Raw genomic sequence first — 17,204 nt, 5'->3', positions numbered from 1 at the left:
GTGATATGAGGGATCAAGTGATTGAGATTCAGGGAAAGATAACGATGAGTGGCGGCCGCGTCCCTAAGCATGGGAAGCCGTAGCTGCTGGAGAAGTAGTTGAAGAGGCTGGGGGCAAAGGCTTGGCTTGAGGAAGAGGACGCGGGGTCTTGAGTTCCACGATTTTTAAATCGTGAACGACGAACTTGATAAGTCCAGCTTTTGCGTTGGCATCGTAGACTTCCTTCCGAATGGCGAATAGGACGTTAAGTTCTTCCCTGGTCATATCGCGCCGCGCTCTAACTGGACGGGGACCCACTTTTCGACCTGAATAGTTCACCCAACTTCCGTAAAACCCTTTTAAGAAATCGTCTCTTTCCACTTGGCTACCGAAGCGGACCTTGGTGGGTCTAGAGACACTGGACTCGTTTTTGCACTTAACACGAAAAATTTCAATGGGAATGGGGAGAGCACAATCTAAAGCAAATTTGGAAATAAAAGACTTATCTTGAACTGTTTGACTTTCCTCCTTGCTATCCGGCAAGTTCTCGATGACTGCAGTACAGCTTTTCTTGTTAAATGCAATGATATCAGTGACTAGATCCAGACGGTTCGATACTTCCACGACTTTTGGATTTCTCTTGGCAACTTCATTGTACAGTGCACATGACTTAGGAGAGGCTTTCCGTGTGAGCGAATTGGTGAGCGGCGGAAACTCGTCCGTACAGTCAATTCCAGTGAGTTTTGTCACACCTCTGATCTCCTCAATGATTTTTGCTTGATCGGCGATGGTCTTTCGTTGGTCTTCAATGAGCAGTTTCAGCGTGATGACTGTAGATTCAAGAGACTTGAGCCTAGCGGGAATTGATTGGTTAGACTTTGCGGTTCCCGCACCGAACTTTCTTTTTTGTCCTCCTCGCGTCTTTTTAGCCAGTGGTGATGACAATTCCCCTTCAGGATCCGACTCAGGAACATCATTTGGTAACATTTCACAATGTAATCAAGTAACCCGTCGATATATATATATATATATATATATACAATGCACAATGGCTCAGACAATAATATTTTAGCACAGTAGGGAATATTTGAAAAAATCAATATAGGACGACGGACGGAGACGGCGTTCTCGGAGGGAGAAGGGAGGCCGTATGAAATGCTGCGTTAACAAACCGGAATCCAATCATCAAATACTCTTCTGAAAAGAAAATAGTTCAATTTTTTCCAATTTTCGAAACAAAACTAACCTCTTTGCTCTTTGAAAAAAGAAGTTCCACTATTTAGTCCAATTGGAAGCCCTCTATTGAATGTAGTTGACTGAAATGAACTTATTTTCAATGAAAAAGCAAAAAATCTTACACGAAAAACGAGAAAATAGAAATAAATGAAATAAAAATTGAAAATGAATGAGTGCCAACTCATCCACATTTGATCCTCGTTTCATCCTCGGCGCTTTTGAGAAACTCCGAAAAATGAGGACGCCCGCATCTCACCCGCGTTTCATCCTCAAAACGGCTTTCAACCGCGTTGGATGAAATTAGGGCCACGTTTGGTCCTAATTTCGTCCTTCGCCCGCGTTTGAACCGCGTTTCATCATCAGCGGTTTGCCTGTGGGTTTACTATGTGACCGGATGACGCAGTGGTTAACACAGGTAGTTGGCCAGCGACGAAATACGGACCATATACGCGTCCGCGCCGGACTCAAAAAGAAGTAGCTAAGGACGATATGTGTGCGTCATATACGGTCCGTTTCGAGTCCGCGCGCCGAAAAAGTTGCTCCTCTCCCTCCCACCGCCAGCCCCTCCCTACTTTGTTCCCCGGTTCAGATCGTCATTTAACAAGGAAGATTAGTGATAAAATTACTATTTTATTTAAAGAAAGTTAAAAAGGAACATTAGAAATAATGAAAATAAGAAGAAAACATAGCAAATTAGACATAGAAATCAGAAGTTTGCCGGGCGGTCGTGTCCTTGAAATCCATCGAAATCCAATTGTCGTAGAAGCAATTTCCAGTCGTTGATTTCCGTGTTTCCTTTGTATTTCTGAAAAAAAATCCATTAATTGCGGAATACAAAATAATTATTCAGTTAACTTACTTTCGAAAATGGGTTCCTCCTCCGGACAAATACAGATGTCGTGCTTGAGAAGAAGTACCGGCCAATTTTATCCAAGTTTCTCACTGAAAAATTTATTTTGAATAGAGAATGTTGAATACTATCACAAACCTTTGAGGAAATCGAAGAATTGGTTCAATTTCGGCTATCGCCGCTGTTCCTCTTTTTGGGATCATCGGACTGACTGAAAACATACTAATTTTTCGATCATTCACAGTTAAATGCGAGAATTTTTCACGAAAAAAATTAATTAAAATAAATTTCAATATAAAAAAACATAAAGAAAGGCGAAACTTCCGAAAAATAGGGAAAGAAACATTAAAACTCCGTAAATGATTATAAAAATTATCATTATCCGAGAGGAGTCCGAGAGCTTCGGAAGAGCTGCTGCAAGCGGCCGCCGCGGCCAGTCCATACGGACTATTTCGCCAATCCATATACGGTCCGCGCTGAGTCCGCGCGCGGACGCCTGCCGCCCACTTCCTCCTCTTTTCCCGAAGTCCGCACTGCGTCCATCTACAGTCCGTAGCGGGCCATAACTCCGCCGCGGACTCTATACGGACGGAAAATAGATCTGAATCCGCATGCGGTCCGCCAGCCAACTACCTGTGAACGCGGCTGGACTAGAATCAGAGAGTTTTTGGTTCAATTCCTCAACGAAGCAGTTCATTTTTTTCTTTTTTTTCTTTCAGTTTCAGGTGTTATCCATTATCATTCTTCACAGATATCAACAAAAACACTCTAGAAAAGTGAGCTCAATTTTCAGCCTTTCAACTCCAACCTTTTCGTTTTTTAGCTGTTTGTGTTGCTCACCGGGCATCTTCTTCTTCTCCTTCTTCTTATTCTTCCATCGTCTGTCTGTGTCATCTGACAACTCTTTTCATTCTCTTTTTCTCTATTTTCTGCTCTTTCCCGCCCACTATTTCCGACTGATTTCCGATCACTGCCATCATTTTTCCTCCCTTCTCTTCTTCTTTTCCGAACCACCGGGCAAAAATTTCGAAGAGAATTCGAGAAGAAGGGTTATCCCTTGTTTATTATTTATTGGTATCACAAGCCAAATTAGATATTTTCACCCAAATTTTCAAATTCAAATTGTGTTTTTTCTCAATTTTTTCCGTTTTCCAAGTTTAAATTCTTCCTAGAAAACCCGAAGAAAACCCACTCATAAAATCACTTTCTTTTATCGTTTTTACACTATTTCTCTCCATTTCTCTTTCGCTTGTTCCTCGTGCTTTTCGAACCTTTTTTCAGACGTTTTTTTGCGTTATCGATCGAATTTATCTCTTTTTATTTTTCTGAAACTCTTTTCGTCGCAACATTCTCGGCCGAGCAAGATGGTTATCACCTAATCTTTTTCGTTGACCTGGATTACTTTTTTGCGATTCGTTTTGTTTTGTTTCTATCGGAGAAACAAGAAAACGGAGTAAGTTTTTATTTTATTTTTGAAAATAAACTTCAACCGTAACCTTTGTTGTTTTAAAGGCTCATTGCCGTTTGTTTATTTGTGTCCCGGTGTGATTACCGTAATTCGATACGTTTGCGATTAAATAAAAGTTTTTTGGTTTTATTTATTTTTGGTGTGATTTTCGTCGCGTTTTTCGAGTTTTTTTTTGCTGTTTCTAAGTTTACTCAGTGTTCTAAATTAATATTGTAAGTGGATTCAAGCTTATTTGTCAGTTTGTTCCAGAAAAAAGTGAATTGTGATAAATTCTGCTCTCTTCTCTTTTTCTTCTCGTTCTTCCCATTCTTCGGATTAATTCATATGTCAGATTTTGTGTCGAATAAAAGTGGAAGTCGTGAAGATAACGAATGTATTTTCAAATTTTCAAGTTACCCAGAAATTCAAAATTTTACACGATTTTTGCTGGAAATTCCCCAATTTTGCCAAAAATTCAATTCCTTTTTTTTCTTATTTTAGGAAATTTAAATAGATCAGAATTAAACTCTACAAGATTTAAAATTTCAAATATTAACTCCTCTTCTGCATTTTTTCCAATTAAAAAAAGAGAATTTTAAATGTTTTTATCACTCGCTCCGCCTATTCCTTCCTCTCCATTTATTGACTTTTCAGTTTAAAAAATTCAGTTTCATCACCATATATTGCACATTTCTCCTCTTTTCTCTATCAGTCCCTGTAAAAACACGTCAATTCGTGGAATCACTGAATCTATTTTCGAAGAAACTCTCACTTGATTTCCACTTTGTAATTCGAAACCACTTTTCATCTGCAGCATAGTAGAAAACATCACTTTTAGTTTTGTTTCGTTCTTTTTTTTCAATTTCTTAGTTTTTTTTTCGTTTCCTTTTTTTTTGAAATTTCGTTCCGAATTTCCCAGATTTTCTCGAATTCTCACACGAATCTCTTCGTTTTCATAGATTCTATTCTCTTAGTTTTCCTTCTGGCAACTTTCCTTTATCAATCGAGTAGCTGAAAATCAATATCCTCTGGCTTTTCGAAAAGAACCACCAATTTTTTATCAACTTTTTCGATAGCGCTCGAAAAAAAATTCGAACAGCTGTCTGTTGGATGATGACATAAGAAAAAGAGGAAGACGAAAGGAAAACAACATATTTTGAGAAAATTAAAACAAACATAAAGTAGAAAATTTTCGATTTTCAGTTTATTAAAAAATTTTTGACTAGGAATAGTTTCTCGGTTTATATTTTGAGTTCTTGGTGAATTTCGCTATAATTTCGTTATTTTTCAATTTGAAGAATTTTACATTTTTCTGTTGTAATCTGCCCAGGCAAACAAAAAACTGAATATTCATTTTTCATTTAATTCGGCAAAATCTCACTATTTCTTAGAGTTCCTCGTATTCCGATCTTCTGGTTTGTGAAGTCCATTCGCCAATGAATTTCACACTCATTTTTAAACTCTGACGGGTTTTCCCAGAAGAATATATTATTTAGCTTCTGATAAACCGAATCTCTATTTTTAGTAGTTTGCTTTTTTGTTGTACAGGAATTCTGACTGGCTCCGGGACACTTCAGACGTTTCGAAACGTATTGCAGTTCTAGCTATCACTCCTTCCTTTTCTCAAAAAATATTTTTTGAAAAATGATTCATCGTCTGTGTCTACATATGGATAGTCATAATGTATTTTGATACTTTCCTAACATTTATGAATACACAGTCTTTCAAAGTGATAATCCGCGACAGAGCGCGATTGCGACGATCGCTGGCGCGATTCTCGTTTTTCAGCTTAAAACCGATTATACACCGATTTCTCGAAATTTCAGCATTTTCGCTGGTTCAAAAGTAGTAACAAATGTTCTGCGGACAAAAATACATCGTTTAAGTGTAACCTTCTCTCACATTGTCGAAAAATAAGAGAGTTGAAAGACTTTTAAGAAAATCAACTAAAAAAACCATTTTTTGCCATTTTCAGAAGAAATACGAAAAATTGGAGCGATTTCATTTGTTCTCGTTAAGTAACATTTATGAAGATGACTGTTGCGAACATTTTAAGCCTAAATACGTGTTATAATATTCAGAACTGGAATTATTGAATCAATTTTTAAGTTCAACTTTTTTCAAAAAATTCAGTTTTTTGTTAATTTTTTGGTCTAGAAGTACTTGAAAGGATTCAAAATAGCATAACAGCAACTGGAAATACTTAATTAGCAGGAGAAATGCACTTTTTATTGAAAATTCGAGAGTTTTTTGTTTCTCAAAAAAAAAATAAAACTGACTTTTTGGCGTTGAAAAGCGGTATATCATGGTTTGATGGGCACCTATTCACTTCTACGCCTTTTTTTTCGACGAATTCACTCGTTTTATCATAGAACTCGGTAATTTTGCTCGCAAGCTCAATTAATTGAATTTTGGGTTACTGTAGAATTTAAAGGGAGGCGACACAAAACTTTAAAAAACGGGAAGCGCGCCAGCTATGTCTGTTGTGCGCATTATCACTTTGAAGGACTGTGGAATAGGAATACAATGCATCATCAACATGCATTTTTTATCATTTTATGTAAATTTTGTTCCTCTGAACAAATATACAATGATAGCTGAACGATGTATATCATTCAATCTGTTTTAGCTGTTGTTCATCTCTCATTCAGCTAGTTTTATGAGTTTCAGGAAATTTGTGAATTCAAAATTTCATCTTTTCTCACTTTCCTCGATCCCCACGTCCTCAGAAATCTACTAATGTATACTATAGTCTGCTCCACTCATTCCGTCTTTTCCCCGCTCCAGATGACCTTTTTTTCCAATTTTTTACTCCGATTATCTAATTAAATCTCTTATTCCCAGATGAGTCCCTAGTTATCTCTTTTGTTCTTCTTCCATGAAAAACAACGTATCTCATTCAACCCGAAACACTCTTTTCGTCGGGAGGATCCCATGTTTTCTCATCGTGTCCGTTGAAAAACATTCAGGAACTCCCAGGTTCTTGATTTTTGGTGATAGAACTTTTTGTTGAGACAAAGATCTGAATGGACTGGGGAATGGAGGGAGAGTAGAGAACGGTCAGTTGGAGATACTGGTGTTGGAAAAGGGAATGGGATTCTGGAAGGAAGTTATATAATACGAAAGCTTGAGTTCTGGGGATTCTGGATTCATTTTGAGAAAAACGATTGATTTCTAGAATTTGGGTCGCCGTTATAATCTTCTTGATTTCAGCCTACCCTTTCGATAAGATCTACTGTATTCAGCTATGTTTGTAATGATCGAATCATTGAACAGAAGAAAATCGTGTTCTCCGAACAGACCTAGAAAATTCTGGATATTCGGAAACTTAGTAGCTTCTTTGGAAAGTTACACAGGTTATAAATTTTCGGCTGTTTAGTTTAATCTAAATTTTGACCACCCTCACTGATCAATCTTGTATAGCTCGAGATCAATTCTGAAACCATATGATATCACTCTCTGATCAGTTTCGCTCTTCGGTTGCATTCCTGGTCAGTCTTAAGACAATCGGTTCACAGATTACTATAGAAAACAACAAAAAGTTCTTAGAAGTCTCCCTAGGATAAAAAACAAATGCTGATAGTTCCTTGTGATTTCTTCCATCTCTTGAATGATAAAGTTTGAAAAAATAGAAAAAAAACTGAATGTCCAGTCCAATCAAAGAAATTCTATGTCCGAATCCGAAACCATCTCCCCCCTATCTCCATCCAGAACAGGTGACAACACGTGGCAGATAGACGCAGAGACGAGCGATTCGTCTCGTTCATTTTAATAGTATCTCTTCTCTCTTTCTCTCTCTATCCGAGCGGACCTTCTTCTTGTTTCTGTCGGCTCCCTCCCTGATTCTTTTCTCTCTCTCTCTCCCTTTTGATATAAGCTCGACGGCCCCTCGACGACACATTTCTTGTGAGAGCAGAATATATCACAACTCAACTTTGTCTTCTTTTTGTTACTAAATTACTCTGCTTTTTAATAAGATTTTTCTAATTACTAATTTTGCTGCAGATATTCCTTTGGCTTGATTTTCTTCTCTAATATTCCCTATTCCTCTACTACCACCCCTAATCGGGAGACATATTCCTATTTAATCGAGAGTTTCAGTCGCTGAAACTCGCCACCTCTAATCAAACTGACGTCTGCAGTCGGAGCACCTCGTCTCGGCTTAACGCCTCGCGAGCCACCCTCACCGGTTGTTGTTGTTCCGCCGGCATCAGCGATGAGTCAGGCGAAAACTGAGTAAGTTTTGTGCCAGACTCGGTTATGGTATAAAAAGTAAAATCTGGTGTGCCTGCGGCGCGATTGGTGGTTGAAATGCACAAGATCAAAAGATGAACAAGGTATTAGCACGGCAAGCTTTTTACAACCGCGCTCTACCGAAACCACAGAAAATTGTGTGCGAAATTGAGAGACTCAGAAAAAAAGGCCGTTTAAGGCCGTTTCGGCAGAGCGCAGTTGTAAGAACCGTGCTAACAACAATTCCTTTAAAAACTACTATTGCCACAAGATTCAGCTCTTCCGTATCGCCACAATTATAAATTTAAAAAAAACTGTCGTTATATCAGACGTTAATCTCTGAATACGTCTAAATACACTAATGTAGTTGGAAAATCTTGGATCTCAGAATTTCGATACGGGGCTACACTATGCTCGAACTTTCTCGAAATGTCATTATGTAGCCATTTCTGTTATGAAAAGACCGCCCGGCTTTTTTCTACAGTAACCATTCCCCGTGGAGTCCCGGCTAAATGTTTCGAGCCATAATTGTCTAACGTCGATCTAGATTAGAGCCTAAAGTGATACAACTTTCTCGACTTCTTTATTTTGTCACGATGGTTCATCTAAGATCTTGATCTGAGCAAAATATGTTCAGTGCTCCCGGAACTTGCACTTCTGACTACAAAACTACTATCCTATGACCCTCTGTATTCTATCAGAGAATGACCGAAAAGTTCATCAAAAGTTCACTTATCACACACACTCGTCAGATCACATCGTCTTCTTCTCTATCATTCTATTTTCTCATTCGGTTCCCTCTGTCATTTTGGGGTCTTCTCTTCTTCTTCACGAGGTGAAGAAAAAACTGAGAAGCAGTAGGAATGTTGGGGAGTCTCTTTTCTTCAGAGTATATGTGTGTGTATGTGTGTGTGCTCCGGACAGCTGACCCTACTCAATTTTCAATGAAGAAAAGGGAAGAGAGTGCGACGACCCCGATATATTATCACAAGCGGCACTTTTTTAGTTGAGAAGAAGAGAGAAATGGAACTAATTGACAGAAAAAATGAAGAATGGGGGGAGATGTTCCATTAGGAAATGGGAACAAGAAAATGATGGGAAACATCATGATGAGAGTATGTTAGCTGAAAGTTTCAGAAACTGAACGGAAAATCTAGAATTGCTAGAAACTAGTTAGAGATTCCTAAATCTGCTAGGATTGGCAAATTTGGCGGTGAAGAAAGATTCAGTACGCTTTCAGCTGAAATCGCAGAATCCCAAGCAGAATCTTTGGAGTCGGTATAACTGTCAGATTCATAATCTGATATTATCCTAGATAGCAAAATCCACCAACGGCGTTTTAATGTAGCGAAAAAACTATGTTTAACAGACTGACTGATGATAGAGTTCATTAGAATCGGCAAGTTTACTGAAATCCTGAGAATTACAATGAATTAAATTCCAGAATTCGGATTTTCGAATAAATGCATTATTTCGTTCGGAACCTGAAATCTAGAGGATTCAAAATCTGTTCATAGATGTTTCTGATCGGGCTAGTGAGATACGTAATTTTCTGTTCAGAAATACGAAAAACTGGAATTTCAGCTGTTAGGTAGTCTACTACAGTAACCATTCCTGCGTATTTCATACCAAAAATTTTATATTTTAGCACTTTTTCGTTCTGAGAAAGTTCTGAAAAAATAATTTCAGAATCTTCCTGATTCCTTTTTTGAAAAATCCCTGAACCCTTCTAGACGTTTCATCGTTCCCTGTTCTGCTACAGTAACTCCATAAAACAATTCTCGAAAATATTTTTGTTAGTGCAAACCACAAGACCCCGTCGGTATTCTCAGAATCGAGATGGCATCACAATTGTTTATAGTTCTGCTTTAACTTTGAAACATTGTTCCCCTTGTCTCGAATTCCTTTCTCATTTTCCTTTCCTTTCGTTTCTTCTCAGTGTTCTTTTACTTTAGTTAACTGTCATCCAATCGGTCAGTCAACATTCGCCAATCTTTTGAACAAATTTCAAATTTTTTCGCTCTTCAATCCAGAAAAAAACGCCCATCTATACTTTGATAGCTGATATTTACACTTTTTCCACTCTCTTTCTGCTTCTCCTTCCTCTATTCGAATATTCGGTCAGAGCACAAACAAAACGAGGAAAAGGGCGAAACAAATAACAAACAGAGAGACTCAGAGATAGATTCTCCAAAATGACGAAAGAAGTACTGTCAGGCAGAGAGAGACGAGATATTTCTCCGCTTCCTCTTTCTCTCCATTTTGGTTCGTCTGACTGTCTCGCCGGTACTCTCCACGCTCGACACACTCTCTCGTCACCCTCAAGTGCGCACACGGGGGGTTGGAAGACACTTTTCCATTCTCAGTCAGCTGCGCCCCCAACCCCAAACCCCCCGACTTTATTCATTTTGTATTCTGTTTAAATTTTATAAATTGGCTGAAAAATGGAACTGCCCGCTTCTCAGCCACCGCCACCAATGTTTCCAAGATCGAGACTTTATCATAGGTAAAGAAAGCGTCAAAGGCGCGCCAGATTCATAAAATTCTACGAATAACTAGTGAAAAATGGGGAATTCAGCTCTGGAAAGGAATAATAAAAGCGCCGAAGGTACGCCAGATTTGCAAAATTTTGCAAAACGATAAAAGCCGATATTAAAAATGATGAGATCTGGTTAAAACCGTTATTTTTATATAAAAAATTTAGTTAAATCCGCTGCAGGAGCGCCAGCCTCCAAATTTTTCAGTTTTCTTTATGGAAATATCAAATTAAACCGAACAAGCATTTAAAAAAAGCGCCACAGGCACGTCAGCTCTACATTTTCTGAATTTTCCTGATCAAAACCTTCAAAAATCTTGAAAATATCTTCGTTTTTTTCAGTTATTACTCGGAAGAGAAGACATTCTCGGCACCATCTGCAAATACTCAACAAGGAAACAATCTACCTTCGAAAGTATATAATAAAGGGCTGAAAGTAAGATTTGAGAAGATAACTTCAGTAAAATAAAGAACCTCTGAAAATGATTTAGGATTTGGAGGATAATGATATCGAAGGTCTTCTCTCGAAGCTATCAATCGATGAATTGGAGGATCTTAACAATGATTTCGATCCTGATGTGAGTTTTTTCATTAAAAGAAGTTTTGGAGATTTTCGGTAAATATTGAATCGAAAAATTGCCTGAAAAGGAGTGAGAACAAGTTTTTGTTTGTGTTGGTTAGTCACCTTTTAGAGTACTTGAAAGTGAGTAAATGTGCAGGAAACTGATGGGCGTTGGCGAGAATTTTTGAATGGGTTTTATTAAAGGAAGCGATAGAAAAGAATTTAGTACGAAATAGCTGAAATAATTGAAAAAAACTTGAGAAAAACTATTGAAAAACATGTATTGTTTTAATACAAAAATTCTGGAAAAATCAGTTTTTGAAGATATTTCTGATCACTTTTAGCTCATTCTGTCTGGAATTTTGAAGCAACCGTACTAATGTCTGAGTCAGAATCTCCCCAGTGAGTTCATTTATTTAGAGAAAATGACTTCAATTCTGATTTATCCGTTCCCAACAGTGTTTCTTCTAGTTTTTCCAACCTCTCCTTATCTGAATTTTGCATTTTGTCTATAAAACAACAATTTGGAGCTGATTTGGCTTTAGCTGAAAAGTATTTCGTATGTTCCGATTCGTGCAAAACGTCTCAGCTATCAAAAGGACTCATGTTCGGGGTTACTTTTTACTTTAATAAATCCCTAATAGATCGAAAACTGAAGTCGTGACGATTCTCAATTTGTGATCCATAAACTCACTGAGATACTGTCATTTTCGAATTAAGTGTTCCAAATTTTGTTACAAGATGACCATGAAATTTTCAATCGGTTTTGACGAATTCTGATTTTAGTTTTTCAAGATCTCCGCGATTTAAGCTTCTTTTTTCTAATCCTCCAATCTCTCTCTACCATTCCCACGTTCCTCAAAAGTTCTCACTGATCAATCGATAAGTGATACGTGTGATGAATGCGTCTCCCCTCCACCCATCTATCACATGAGCCCAGTGTCCACATACTCTCACTCACATCCTCCTCTCGGCTTCTCTCTCTTTCTTCAACCATTTCCACTCGATTCTTGGGAATATGTCTGCTCATCTTCTCTCTGATCTCAATTCTCTCTCCTTTTCATGAAGAAAAGAAGGGATGTACCGCCCGAGATCCGTTTCTCTGCTTCTCTGGGGGGAAAAGACCCTTCAATCAATGTTGTTCCTTCCTCTTCCACCACTGCGGCGAGAGAGAAAGACGGCATGGATGATGACAGCATTTAGAGAGAAAAAAAACTTGGGGGAAACCTAATGGAATTGGGTTGAAAAAGGTTGTGATGGGAAGGAGAGAACGAGATTTCGTGGAAATAGCTATCGGACACTGATGGTGGAATTCACCAAATGATCCGAAAATAAACGGAGACGAAATTCCAAACCTGACGATTCTGAAGTCCGTTTCTAGAAGTATCTGATGGCCAGAAACTGCGAAAATGCTCAAATCTCATTCTGAAATCATTCGGGATCTAAGTGGCGATGGAATCGATTCATCTCTGTCGTATTTCGGATTCTGACAAACTTGATGTGATTCAGAACTCTGATTTCTCCGGTTTTCCAACCGAATAGAATTCATTATCACAGTTCTTCTGAAATTCTAGCTACTTTCGGTTGAAGAGAATCTTTTTCGGTCGTGTTAATACATGTGTGCTGCACTAGCATTAGAAGCGATCTATTTCTTTGCATTCTGAAAAGTTTGATAACATATTCAGAATCCTGAGGGCTTGAGGTTTGAAACCGTGTAGAAATCCAGTCAGATTCCACCGGAAATATCCTGAGTCCGGTTCTTTTCCAATTCTGTTGAAATTTTCCAAGATTAGATCTCAGAATCTTGATGTTCAAATTCATCATTATATGTCCTCTCCGATGCAGATAGAGATTCCTCTTAATCTATATGAATCCGTTCCGTCTTGCGTTTGATATTACCAAAACTCTGAAAATCAAGTCTTAACTTCGACGTTTTGATCATTGTTTTTCACTCCAAGATCTGCGTTCTCTGCTCCCTCCCTGCTCTCTTCAGGTGCGCACATAATAAGACCTTATGATCGAATAGAAATGCACACGGTCAGTTGATCTCCTCATCAGCAGCAGCATCCACAAGTACTCATCATCATAAGCTTAATATCCATCTCAACTTTTATTTCCTTCCTCTTCTCCTCCTCCCCTCTCCTCTATTTTATTACCAATCACATGCAGACAAATACACTGAAATACCACACATTGTATGAGCATAAACAACATGCGTTTTCTGGAATTGAATGAACGATTGGAAACAGGGGAAAAAACCTCAATCGCAAATTTATGTTTCCCTCGTTTCCTCTCAATTTTTCTCTCGTTTTTCCTTCATCTCCTACACTTGTACACACAGAGATACACTTACAAACACACACAATTTTATTTGCGGAAACCTTGAGGAAGAAGTAGGAAAAGACCACCATTGGGAGAAAAGGGATGTGTTTAACTTTAGTTGGGTAATGGTAGAAGGAGAGAACTTTGTCCAAGGAGAGGAAAATGGTTAACAAGGTAGGGAGGAAGGCGACCGAAAATCAGTATTTGAGGTGACAATTGGGGGATAGTTGAGGGGTCACAAAATGAGGAATTGGTGGAGTTTTTGGGATTGAGAATGACGAAAAGATGGGACGAGATGTTTTGAATGTTTCTAACTGATTATTATATTGATTTTTCTGTCTTACAGTATACTTACACTGTCAGAGTTCTCAAAGGGCCGAAATGTTTTAATAAGGACAACTTCTGGCTGAAATTCATCAAAAAACCTACCAAAATACTGAATCCATCAACCAAGAGTGCAAAATCGTTATTTTCAGTGAGAATCAATCAAATTTATGCGAAATTTCAGTATTTTCGTTCAGTTTGCCCATTAAAACTCCATAATTTTCACAAAAACACTAAATTTTTTCAAAAATTTATCGAATTCCAACTTTCCTCAATCAATTCTCAACACACTCTTCAATCCACTCAATTTTCAGAACTCAATGCTCCCTCCCTCCCAACGTTGCCGTGATCAAACGGATAAAGAACCGACGGGACCCTACAAAAGAGACAATCTACTGAAATTTCTAGAAGAAAAAGCGAAAACGGAGAAAGATTGGGACGATGTCTGCCCGTATACCGCCGGTGTGAAACGTGGAAAAGTGTATGATAGTGATAGTGGAAGAAATTCTGAGGAGCCGGACACTGGAAAGATGGAAATGCCGATTGAAATCGATTTGGATGATGATGAGGAGGAGTTGGAGTGTGCTCTCGTCTCGGCGCCAGAAAAAGATTTAGTTGATTTGGCTGGAATTCTGGGAATGCATAATGTGCTCAATCAGCCACAATACTATAATGCACTGAAAGGAAAAACACAGGATGAGACGACTGGAACGACGTTTAATGGAATTATTCAGTCATATGTTCCCAAAATTGTTCCAGACGAGCCGGATAACGATACTGATGTTGAGTCTTGTATTAAGTGAGTCTTTTTGTCTGAAAATTATATCAAAATTCTGAATTATTTTGCAGCCGATTACGAGAAGACGACACAGATCTGAAGGAAGTGAACATCAATAATATGAAACGAGTATCCAAGGAACGAATTCGAACACTCATCGAAGCCGCATGCAATAGTAAACACATTGAGAAGTTCTCACTGGCGAATACGGCGATTTCGGATTCAGAGGCTAGAGTGAGTATTTAAATATTTTTTGGCTGAAATAAAAAATGCTTTCTTAACAGAAAATCTGGGGGGAAAACTAGTTTAGATTGGTTTCGTACCACTGAAATTTGAAAAATCCGGACATCGGGACAAACAAACAGAAAATAAACTGAAGAAATATTAGCTCAGCACAGTTCTTACAACTGCGCTCCACCGAAATGCAGTTGAAAAATGTCTCTTTTTCTCTGATTATCTTAATTTCGCACACAATTCTCTTCGGTTTCGGTAGAGCGTGGTTGTTAGATGCGTGCCGTGCTAATATCCCAATGAAAAATTAGAAATTTATGTGGACATCTGGACAGGCCAAGACACAGACCGACTGATTAGAAATGCGTATAAAGTAGATATACATCCGAATATTCGAACTTACGAGTACCGAGACAGACAGTCGGACATCCGGACGCACAGATATTTGAACAGCCGTTTGGACATCCGGACATACAAACACACAGACCCCAAAACCTGTCTTTCAGTTCATTTACCCCCAAAAATGTCGTCTTTTCTCAATTTTTCTCATGTTTTCAGGGCCTAATCGAACTGATCGAAACGTCTCCCTCCCTCCGTGTTCTCAACGTCGAATCCAACTTCCTCACCCCCGAACTCCTCGCTCGATTGCTCCGATCGACACTCGTCACACAGTCGATTGTGGAATTCAAGGCTGATAATCAGGTACGTTTCTAATTTTGAAAATTTATATGTGTATATGAATAGGCTCCTCGCATTTTTGCAACTTGAATGATCTATTAGCACAACACGCGTCGTACAACCGCGCTCTACCGAAACCTAAGAAATTGTGTGCGAAATCGAGATACTCAGAGAAAAAGAGACATTTATCAAGGGGATTTCGGTAGAGCGCAGTTGTAAGAACTGTGCTGAGCTAATAATATTTCTTTCTGATATTTGAGAAACGTGTGGGGCTAGAAATTGCTCAAAGTGGGCGGAGCCTGCTGTAAAACAATAGAAAACTGTAAAAAATAATGTACAAATTATTGAGCAAACAAACATCTTTCTCGATTCTTTATTTAGAACACACACGTCTCGCTTTTTCTTGCTCTTTTAGCTATGTTCTATTTGTTTACCCAACAAGACACGAGATTTTTACACGTTTTCTGCTAGAAAATCAGTAAAAAAAGACGAAAAGGGATTCTTCAAAGAATGAGTTATTTCAGCGACAATCGGTGCTCGGAAATCAGATTGAAATGGACATGATGATGGCGATTGAAGAGAATGAATCCCTCCTGCGAGTCGGTATCTCATTCGCTTCGATGGAAGCGAGACATCGAGTTTCGGAGGCGTTGGAACGGAATTATGAACGAGGTACGCTCAAAAGTACCCTCTCTGGTTATTACGTCATCTCATTCCTAGTTTTTGACAGAATGGAAATCAGCTGTTTTTATCAGAAAAGTTTTGAAGTGAAAAGATGAGGAAAATAGGAAAAAATAGAGAGGATAAGTGACACCTGACCCCCCGTTTCTTACTTTAACAAAACAAAAATATACTATCGATTAGGGGGGAAGAGTGATAAATCATCTCTATTAGAAGGGCATCGGGAAGGAAAGTCAGATTGAATGTCAGAATTCTGAAAAATGCAGAAGTTTTGAGTTTTTGATTTCAAATTTTCTAGAGAGGCTTTTCTAGATTTTCCGGTTTTTCGATCACTGAATTTACAGCTTTCAGTGTTTCTAGACTTCTGAAATTCATAGCTTCCAGGTTTTGTAACTTTTGAAAATATCGAATTCTCAATTTTCGAAAACCCTTCATCTTTCCAACATTCGATATCTGGCTCCTGGAGTTTTCTGAATTCTGGATGTCTGAGATTCTGAAATTTCAAACTTCCAAAGCTATTAGCTCGGCACAATTCTTACAACTGCGCTCCACCGAAATGCCCTTGAAAAATGTCTCTTTTCTCTGAGTCTCTCAATTTCACACACAATTTTCATCGGTTTCGGTAGAGCGCGGTTGTAAGAACTGTGCCGTGCTAATATGGATAATTGAATTTTAAGGATGATTCAAGTTTTTGAATCCCACCGATTTCTGAAATTTCGGAATCCATTTTCTCTAATATCATAGATTTTTAAATAACTGACTATGAATTTTCTGTTCCTCATTTCAAATTTATCTTCAAAACCAACAGTTCCTCATTATTTCAGTGCGTCTCCGTCGATTGGGCAAAGATCCGAACGCCTAAACACTCCACCACCACCACCACCATCGGATCCAGATACCTTTTCTCATCTCCCTCCTCCCTTCATATTTCTCTTTTCTCTCACTCTCTCGTTGTTCACCTTCTCAACCGTATGTGTATATTTTCTTTCGTTTTGTCCCAAATGTTTCTATTTTTCCCCCAATATAATTTCTTCCCATCCATCTCAATCGGTTTCTCTCTTTTCTTCTTCTCCGCACTATTAATGATGAAGAAAATGTGTTAAAAATTAATATGTAATCAAAGATTTTCGAGCAAAAACGGTATAGATTTCCCCCTCCCCCTTTCCCCCAAAATAAGAAAATTTCTAAAGTTTTTGTATAATTTTTCTCGAAATTCCGAGAAATTTGCAGGGTGTCGTAGTTCTTTTTTTTCTAGCTTTATGTCATTTTTTGTTTTAATTTTCTTTAAAGTTTCGAAGTCTCCCAACCACCCCCCCCACTTGTGATCCTCTCCTCCTCCCGCACCCC

General features: G+C 38.4%; 2 protein-coding genes across 2 annotated transcripts; one reads left to right on the top strand and one right to left on the bottom strand.

Moving 5' to 3' along the window:
- Positions 1-63: 63 nt before the first annotated feature.
- On the bottom strand, positions 64-966 carry GCK72_000838 (uncharacterized protein; the record flags this gene model as incomplete). Its single annotated transcript, XM_003087757.2, has 1 exon — positions 64-966. One exon carries the CDS (start codon positions 964-966, stop codon positions 64-66), a length of 903 nt encoding a protein of 300 aa, XP_003087805.2.
- Positions 967-10,189: 9,223 nt separating this feature from the next.
- GCK72_000837 (uncharacterized protein) lies at positions 10,190-16,719 on the top strand (the record flags this gene model as incomplete). The annotated part of the gene is made up of 8 exons (XM_003109302.2): positions 10,190-10,251; positions 10,624-10,717; positions 10,773-10,859; positions 13,804-14,288; positions 14,339-14,501; positions 15,057-15,200; positions 15,701-15,848; positions 16,682-16,719. The coding sequence occupies 8 exons, from the start codon at positions 10,190-10,192 to the stop codon at positions 16,717-16,719; spliced, it is 1,221 nt and encodes a 406-aa protein (XP_003109350.2).
- Between the last annotated feature and the right edge of the window lie 485 nt (positions 16,720-17,204).

This window comes from Caenorhabditis remanei, chromosome I (genome assembly GCF_010183535.1).
Source record: "Caenorhabditis remanei strain PX506 chromosome I, whole genome shotgun sequence".
NCBI lineage: Eukaryota > Metazoa > Nematoda > Chromadorea > Rhabditida > Rhabditidae > Caenorhabditis > Caenorhabditis remanei.
Note: the sequence above shows the minus strand (reverse complement) of the source record. Positions and strands in the feature narration are given on the sequence as shown.